Source organism: Camellia sinensis, chromosome 7 (genome assembly GCF_055761805.1).
Source record: "Camellia sinensis isolate YWXY chromosome 7, ASM5576180v1, whole genome shotgun sequence".
Classification (NCBI taxonomy): Eukaryota; Viridiplantae; Streptophyta; class Magnoliopsida; order Ericales; family Theaceae; genus Camellia; species Camellia sinensis.
Window position 1 is genome coordinate 6,347,243 of NC_138967.1, and position 9,697 is coordinate 6,356,939.

The following is a 9,697-nucleotide window of genomic DNA, read 5'->3' on the forward strand; positions in this document are numbered from 1 at the left end:
TTTGTAATCTATGCACATACGGAGAGTGCCATCTTTCTTGGAGACAAAGATCGCGGGTGCTCCCCACGGGGAGTTATTTGAACGAATGAACCCTTTCTGAAGCATCTCTTCCAGCTGCTTCTTCATCTCCACAAACTCTTTAGGCGCCATTCTGTATGCCGCCTTAGAAATCGGGGTAGTTTCCGGCACTAGGTCAATGCGAAATTCTACTACCCATCGAGGTGGAGGTCCACGTATCTCCTAAAATACATCCTCAAACTCATGCACCACATCTACCTCACTAATATCCTGCTTAGAGATTTCTACCGAGCATAGAAAACTCGTCATTACCGACTCTTCTCCATCGCTAGAAGTGTGGGTAAGTCATGGCATATCGAGAATATCTATATTTATAGTCCTTCCAGCACAATCTAGAGTCACAAAGTATTTTCGCAGCCAATCCATACCTAAAATAATTGTAAACCCCTCAAATCCTAACGCAATTAGGTCTGCATACAAGACTCTACCCGTAAAATCAATCTCAAAATCTTTACACGTCTCATAAAGAGTAACTGCCCCTCCTAAAAGGGTCTTAACACGAATAGGTCTAAACAATGAGGTAGTTACAAGGTGTTCTCTTTCTACAAACTGTCTAGATATGAAAGAATGAGAGGCTCCAGTATCAAAAAGTACTCTAATGGGTTCTTGAAAGAGATTAAAAGTACCTTGCACTTTGTCATTTCCTGACATCACTGCAAATGCCCTGGCTAGAGCTGCTTGACTCTGTCGCGCCTGCTATCTCTGAGGGCAATCCTTGATTACATGTCCTAACTGCTGACACCAAAAACACTTTCTATTGATCAGTTGAGGTGCTACGGCTCTAATAGGTGGGGGGGCCTCTAACTGAGGTACGAGAGGACAATAACCCAACTGTGGCACTTGCTGCTGCTGTCCTTGATAACCTTGTGGGCGCATACCACCCTGTCTCTAATAATAGTGCCCCTGGGGTTGGAAATTACCATGAGGCCTGAAATTATCCTGAGGTCTGAAATTTCAATGACTCCCTTGTTGTTGTGGCCTCTGAAACTGCTGACCCCTATGCCTTTGATCGTAAGGTTGGTATCTGTTCCCATCACACTGCTGGAAATGACTCCCTCTAGAAGTCTCTCCGACCTTGGCCTTCCCTTCTTTAAACTGCTTCTCATTTTCCTCGTACTTCAGTGCCAAGTCAAGAACTCTATTAAATGGTTCAACATCAAAGGGAATAAGGGACTTAGACAGGTAATGATTCAATCTCTTAATAAACTTCTCATTCTTCTTCTCCTGCGTGTGAACCAAGTAAGGGGCATAACGAGACAACTCATTAAACTTGGTGACATACTCAATCACTGTTCTACCCTCTTGTGTCAGCTTCGAAAATTCATCACTCAACTGAGACCGAATAGCAGCAGAAACAAACTTCTGCTCAAAACGGGTCTTAAAATCTACCCAAGTCAAAGTTGTCAAATCTAGACCCTCATTCCACGAGTTTCACCAAAATAGGATTACTGATGTGTCGTAACTCCTGTTTTTGGACCTCGGTGAGCTGCATACGACAAAGCACCATGTCACATTTCTGAACCCAAGCGTCAGCTGCAATGGGTTCTCCATCTCTAGAGAATTTTTGACCTCCTAAAGAACCAAAATCTTTGTTTCTTTTCACAAATGGATCTCCCTACTGACTTTGATTATTGTTCTGCACAACCTGAAGTAATTGAGCCATCATCTCCTCCACATTAACCTGCACCGTATTGGTTGCCCCGGTAGCAATAGCCGTCGCCATATTAGCAGTTGTTTCTTTCTCTGTGCCATTGGGCTCAGCACTTTTCAAATTATACCTTCTAGCCGTCACCGTCAAGTTAAACACACAAAAAGAATTCGTTCATAAATACTTAGAATAAATTCAACCATTAAACTGAACTAGCTAACCCATGGTTCCACAATCCGAGAATCACCTAAACTCTCACAAGTCTAGGGTAACCTAGAGCTGTGATAGCAAATTGTCACGCCCCAAAATTTGGACAATTAAATATTAAATTAGGACTAAATTCCAATTAATATTCTATCATCTAAATCCTAGGAGTGAAACAAAATCTAAACGTTTACGTCTCCAAAGGGTTTAAGTAAATTTTTATCCTCAAAAGATTAGAAGGGATAAAAAAAAATAAAAAATAAAAAAACTAACAAAACGCCAACCAAACCATCCACCATAATTTCATAACTAACCAATACCTCCAACATTAAAATAATAATAAATAGTCAAAATAACTTAAATAATGTAAAGTTACAAACCATGCTAAAATATTAAAATACTAAGGTCATAAAAAAAAATATATTAATACATAAACTAATATCAACTCTAAGCTCAAGAAAATAAAAGAAGTTCAAACGACATGTCCAACAACTATAGTTATTTCTTTTCACCACCGTAGTCTCAACTAATACTGCAAAGGAAGCTCAGCTGCGCTAAAAAAGAACGCACCCGAGTTGCCAAGAGACAAAATGGGTCAGTATACAGGTATACTAGCATGAGAATAAGATTTAACATCCACGTGTCCACCAGACACAAACAAAAATACATTTAATTCTTGTTACGGGACAAGATAAATAATTTCATCCGCACCGAGACGAATGGGTAGTTTCTCGAAATACGGTGGCATTTAGTTTCTTGCATGTACACAACGAAATATAAATTGAGTATAAAATAAACAAAATAAAAATAAAAATAAAAATATGGTGGGTCAACCCTGCATAAAAAGTTAGTAAGACTCACCATTCTGCAAAAAATAAACTTTGTATAATTTAATATTTAATTGTCCAAATTTTGGGGTGTGACAGGTAGACACTTCAATTCCATAATCATTACTTACTATGAGATTTAGGCGATATAACTAAAGGAAGATTTCTTTTCTTTTTCTTCCCAAATAAAAACACCTCTTCCATTCCATCAGCATATCTCTCTCTCTCTCTCTCTCTCTCTCTCTCTCTCTCTTTTCAATTCAAACAAAAGATGATAGAAATATTCAATTTTAGGAATGGTCTCAGGTTCTAAATATGGGTTTGTTCGCAGAAGATCTAGAGATAATTCTAGTTTATTCTTCAGCGTTGAGAATGAGAAAAGTGTAGTGTCAAAAATGGGAAAGAAACAGAAATTTCATTTGTTCATTTCTATTTTTGAAATAAATTCAAATCTCAATCTCTTACTTCAGGCCAAGTTTGGCAAGTTGCCAAAAAGCCAAAAAACCAAAAAGTTACTCAAAAAGTTAAAAAGTTATCACTATTCACCAAAAATTACGGCTGCACAACTCTCAATCCTAATTTTCCCCTACATACTAATTTATACAATTTTTTAATACACATTTTTTCATAAAAAGTCAAAAAGTTAACCCAAACATCCATATTTTTTTCCTCAATTTTTTAGTCCAAAAAGACAAAAAAGTGCACTTATTTAGGACACCCCAAACAACACCTCAGTAAGCATTATTTTCTCGGTTGCCAAACAAATGAGGAGGAGAAGAAGATTGGGCAAAAGGATCTCAGATTCTCAGTCAGGGGAGGAAAGTGAGAAATCTACAATTCCCAATAACATAGATAGAAATCCAAAATAATTAAACCAACAACGAACACAAAAACATTACAAAATGAAGATCAAATTTTGAAACAGCTATACCTAAAACAGAAAAACAAGATGCAAAATCAACGGCATATGTGTCATTCCATCACCATTCTCGCATTACCTGAAAGCTTCAACTTGCTTGAAGAAAAAGATAATCTCTATTTGATAGCAGATTTAAAAAGTGAATTCAGAGGAAGCTTCGATTTTTTGGGTCTTCAAATTATGAATATTCAAATTGATAAGTTGATTTCTAAGAAATCGAGCAAATATGAATCGTTGGGATTTATATTTGATTTCGTATTGCAAACCCAAAAACTGATATCATAGTTCAGATGTCCAAACCATGGCTATTGCTCTTCATTTTCTCTACAATCCGAACGACCGAGGGGACAATTGTCCAGACGTCCGGTCGGTCGGCTGGTGGGCCCCACTACCAACGTACACACACAGTAAAATAGTGAAATTTATCCCAACTCCTCAATTTGGTGAAAATTTTGGGTCGTTCTCAATTTGATATCATTTTGATAAAATCGTTGGAGACAAAAAAAAAGGTGTCAATTTTTCACCAAATTCAAATTTGGTGATAATTCTGGTGAACCGTTAGAGATGACCTTAGTGGTTATGTATATAACTATGGTCCTGGCAAGTTGGGTCTTAACTTTTTTGGGGTTAATATTTATAAAATGATAAAATATACTAAAATAATCAATAAGACAAAATGTCACATCAAACCTATAATCATTTTACTTTTTTTTCTCACAAACATCACATTTTCCAAACACAAAGATTTTAACTTACTAAAATAATCAATTTTCCAAACGAGATGTATTTGTTATTTGGTTTTGCAAATAACTTCTTAACTCATTATAATACGTGAAATAATTTTCCAGCTTATTTCAGCTTTTAACTTAATTTAAGCTATTTTGATGTATTTAGTTCAGTTTAACAATATAGTTTATAGCTTTTTGTAAGTCAAAAATCAACTTATTCTTTGAGTGGGGGAGGAGAAACTTAATTTATAAGTCAAAAATCAGCTTATGTTCACAGTTATAAACTGTCAGCTATTAAGCTATAAGTTATAATCACTTTCTCACAGCTCTACCAAACGAGACCAATATTCACCAAAAAAAAAATGTGGAATAAAACGTTACACTAACTTTTGTTAACTGACACTTGTAAATTTATCTAGATACCATAATCTTGTTTCTATCTTTTAATTAAGGTCTGGTTTGAGAACATGTTACTTTAATAATATTTTGATTTTTTATAAAAAGATGTGCAGAAAAGTAAAGAGAGTGATGTGATAACTTATAATGATTTTTTAATTTTTTGATTAAAATGTATAATTGACAAACGAGACCTAAATCTTTCTTTTAATTTCTTGTGTTACAAAGTTATGTAGTTTTTTTATTCTTAAAAAAATAAAAAAATAAAAAAAATTCTATGTTAGAATTTTATTTAATTTTTAAATATAACTTAAACAAAATTGCTGACAAGGGGAAGCCTAAATGGGGAGCACAAAGCAACATTGGATGGTTCATAATACAACAATGTTAGAGGGTCATAATTTTTGTGGCCACAATGGCTCAAAACTGCCAAAACGATGTCGTTTTGACATGTTTTGCACCCAAAACGACGTCGTTTTGACAGTTTTGAGCCATTGTGGCCACAAAAATTGTGGCTCTCAAACATTTTCCTTCATAATAATGCATTCCACATTCCTCTGCTGCTTGTGCCATGGAGTTCCCCTCTTTCTAATCAAAAGTTAAAAGTATAATAAAATGTTTACTATCACAGAAATTGAAATTTGTTCGATGGAGTGAAAGAAAAACTGGAAAGTAGGGTTGTACTCGATTTGAGTTAAGTTAAAAACTCGTTTGAAATTAATTTATTATATAAATAAGTTAAATTTAAATATATTATAAATTTTATTAAATTTTTAAGTCAAACATAAATAATCTATTATTTCACATGTATTATAAATAAAATAATAAAAAATTTAAACTACTAAGACTCAATTCAAAATATAAAACTATTAAGACAATTTTTAAATAATTTATTAGGCGACTCAACTCACTAAAGGCACATCTCATTTTAGATTTTCTAATTATCTTTGTGCCTCTTGGTGTTGGGTGGTGTGACAATTTTTTATGTATTTATACATAAAGAGTAGATGATTATCTTTTGTAAACTTTTGATTATAACGAAAATTACAACAACCGTGATTATAATTTTAATTTTAAAGTGAATCATGTAAATTTTTATAGCTCTTGTGTGTGCTTATTTTTATTCTTATTTGTTTGTGTGATTAAGGTCTATTTTGATAATTGAATTAAAAGTCAAAAAGTTTATTTTTTGATTATTTTTTTATGAGTCCCATCATTTTTCTATTTTTTTATAATTTAAAAAAAATTAAAAAATAAACTTTTAACCTACTTCCCAAAATAAGTTTGATGCTGTGTTTTGTTAGAGATTTAGAAAGAAAAATAAAAAATATATGTGAAATTAGATAAAATATAAATATATTTTATTTACATTTCACGCATTTTTTCCTTTTTTCTTTTTAATTTTTTTTCTAAAATTTCTCAACCAAACCCAGCTTAAATATATCAACTTTTAGAGAAAAATAAATAAATTAATAAGTGGCACCGAGTTCTAATCACCGATATTCTTGCAGGTCGTTGTTCTGAGTAAGGATCCCCTTCCTTGCATCATTTTTTATTTGTAGGGCTATTGGGCTCACTTTTAAGTTCAATTTTGATAATTCAAACTGTTTATATTTTAAGATTTGTTCAGTATATCATACTTATAAAAAATTAAATTGATCGGATATCAAAAAGTATGTGTTCAGAAAAATCGAACTAAAATTTTTTTTTTTAAAATTTAATAAACAGTTTTCCGAACACATATTTTCTGATATCCGATCAACTTAATTTTTTACAGGTATGATATACTGAACAAATTTTAAAATATAAACAGTTCGAATTATCAAAATTAAGTCTGAAAGTGAATCCAATGACCCTGTAAATAAAAAATACAAGGACAAAGTGCAAAGTGAGGATCTCGACTCCGTTGTTCTGCCCCTCAAGGCCACGTGCGACTATTATGATTGCTGGCTCGAAAAGCCAATTGCACCGTGCCAATCTTTAATATCCCATTTTAATATAAATATGTATATATATATATACAGTATTATGATATCATTAATGACTCTATTTATTATACAAGTTATAAATATTTAAATTTTTTAAAATTATGTCACATCACTAATTAATACACTAATATATACACTAATTAGTGTATATAGCGTTATTTATATATATATATATATATATATAATTTTTTGACAAAAAAAATTACTATCAATAACAAATTTATGGTATGCATTCTTAAAGGAGGTAGTAGTTATATTATGATCCTAGTGTGAAAAGTTACATGTTTTGGAATTTGCTATGATATACTTTAATCTATCCAAACAATATTAAAAATAAATTATATTATTAGTTTTTTCTTTTTTCTTTAGTTGAACTAAAGAAAAAAACAAGAAGAGAAATTGTAATCTTTTATTTTTGCTCCTAAATTAACAAATAATTTATTTTCTTTATTTTTCTAGATATCCAAATAGCGTATTTATACCCATAGTAAAGAAGAAATAATGCAATAATTAAGTTGAGGGTGCACAAAAGTGAGCAAGTTGACTTAGTTAATCAAATTTAGATTTTAGCAAGTCCAAAATGGGTGGATTCAAAAAAAGGTCGGAGGAGATGACATTTTCTTTTATCCGGTTAATATAATCTATTTTGTTTTATATGATTATTTTAATTCAAGTGATCTTTCCAAATGGATCCTTTACTTTCGTTTGGTATGCTAGATTATTTTATTTTTTTGACTATTTTAATTACAAAAAGATAAAATAAGTTTTTTAATCTAATAAGACAAAACATCACATTCAACCTGTAATTATTTTATTTATTCTCTTATAAAAATCAAAAAAATCTATCCCAAATAAAACTTTTTAACCCCAGTTAAAATAACTAAAATATTAAAAAGTCAATGAACCCCTCATTTGGCATGTGCATGTTTAGCTTAAAGGCTAAAAAGTTATTAAAAAATCAAAAAGTCTATAACATCCAAAAAGTCAAATTCTCTTTTCTCTCTACTTTTTATACATCTTATCATAAAATATTAAAAAATATTTAAAATATATTAATTTTTTATTTCATATTTTAATTAAAAAATTATTAAAATAATATATTATCAAACCACGCTAAATAAAAATTCACCGTTATAAAATGAGTGAGTTGAATATCTCGTAAGACACAGTTTTTTGAGAGAAATTTGCAACAATCGATCATTTTCCAGTGTGACCCCACCATCTCTCTATAGTGTGTCCTAATTTTTTATCACCGTCCTTACACATGTGAGAACTTAAATGCACGAATTAAAAATAAATTATGTTATATGAACTAATTAGAACATTAATTAATTTATTAATAAATTTTAAATATTTATAATTTGTATAATAAAATAAGGTCATAATTTTAAAATAATAATATTATATATATTTTGATACATTAATTGATATATTAATTGATACATATATACTAACATAAAAAGAGTAATATTAAAAAAAATTAATAAATTATTTGATAAAAAATTTAAAATTTATAGTATTTTTCACGTAAAAATTAAGTACATCTATAAATTAAAAAATTAGGTACCGTTGGAATCGGAAAAAATATGACTGCATTTATGGGTTTGCAAAATGCCAACGGTTCATTCACTCTCTCTCTCTCCCGACTTTCTCTCTCTACTCTGCAAAAAACTTTGCTCTAACCAGTAGAACAATCAAACAGCAGTAGTTGATTCAACAGAGATTCTAGTGAGAGAAAATGTCGAGCAAGTCCCCAATTTTTCCAATGCCAGAGCCTCACCACTTCAGCGACTATGGCTTCGATCCTCAAATCGATTACTTCCAGGTTTTCTTCTCTCTCTCTCTCTCTCTCTATAAATATATATATATATATATATATGCAAATGTGTGTCGATTTCAATCTCTCTGACTCAATTTTTGTTTAAATTTTGATGAAAATCGAAAGGTGTTAGAGGAAGCTAGGAAGCACAAGCGCGAGACCACGAGATCGATCGATGCTCTGCACTTCAAGCTCCAAAAACCCATCTCCAGAGACGAATCAAAGAAGATCAAGAAGAGCAGGCGGCGGTGGTGGAGGAGCGCCATGCTCTTCTTCCGCCGCCGCTGGACTCCCAGCGCCGCCGCCGATTACGGCGGCGATATTGGACTCCACCGTGGTCGCGCACTCAGGGGATCGGTTTCCGGGCCGGTTTACATCACCGAGAGTATACCGTACCGGACCACCAGCCGGCCGTCATCGGGGCCGCTCGCCGGAACGTTGACTCCGGCGAGGAAGGGGGAGGTGGAGATTCCGTACATCAGCCTCAGGGAACTTAACATGGAGCCGCAACACATGATCTCTACATCTGCAATGCCTATATATTTGGTCACGTGAATCTGTGGTTGATTATGAGTAGAGTGATCTTTAGAGCTTTGAATTAAGGTTGGGTTTTGACTGTAGTTTGGATTTTGGTTTAAATCTTTAGATGGGTGTTTTTTGTGTACCCTTTTAGTTCAAAGGTGCTTTGGTCCATTGGGAAAGGAAATAAAAGTGTGTGGTGGCGTTTTCGGATCGGATCACTTTATTGATTTCTGTAACAAATGAACTTTGTGGTTTGACTGCCTCGATTTTCTTTCTTTTTCTTCTTTTATTTTCCTGGAAAAGTGATGTACTGACACTGAGGTCGCCACGGCTGTTACCGCTTTTCTCAAGTGTTTTTTTTTTTTTTTATTAAATTGAATAATTCATATTATAAAGTTTATTAAAAATATTATTCATGTGAAAAATTAACTTAATCAAATGTTCATAATTTCATAATTAGATTTTAATTATTTTTAAAAATTTATAAAAATTATATTAATTGTTAATTTTTATAAAAATAAATGTGCTTTTATTATAAAGTTAAGATATTCAATTATTTTAATTTTTT

At 32.1% G+C, this 9,697-nt stretch overlaps 1 protein-coding gene across 1 annotated transcript; it reads left to right on the plus strand.

The window, feature by feature from the left end:
* Window positions 1-8,367: 8,367 nt before the first annotated feature.
* Window positions 8,368-9,347, plus strand: LOC114289720 (uncharacterized). The gene is made up of 2 exons (XM_028233491.2): window positions 8,368-8,613; window positions 8,734-9,347. The coding sequence occupies exons 1-2, from the start codon at window positions 8,527-8,529 to the stop codon at window positions 9,160-9,162; spliced, it is 516 nt and encodes a 171-aa protein (XP_028089292.2). The 5' UTR covers window positions 8,368-8,526; the 3' UTR covers window positions 9,163-9,347.
* The last annotated feature ends 350 nt before the right edge of the window (window positions 9,348-9,697 follow it).

What these genes read in the sequence shown, in the direction of transcription:
- LOC114289720 (XM_028233491.2), top strand. Translation starts at nt 8,527, where the DNA reads ATGTCGAGCAAGTCCCCAATTTTTCCAATGCCAGAGCCTCACCACTTC. An exon ending in CTCAAATCGATTACTTCCAG is followed by an intron (nt 8,614 to 8,733) that starts GTTTTCTTCTCT and finishes GAAAATCGAAAG; the next exon opens with GTGTTAGAGGAAGCTAGGAA.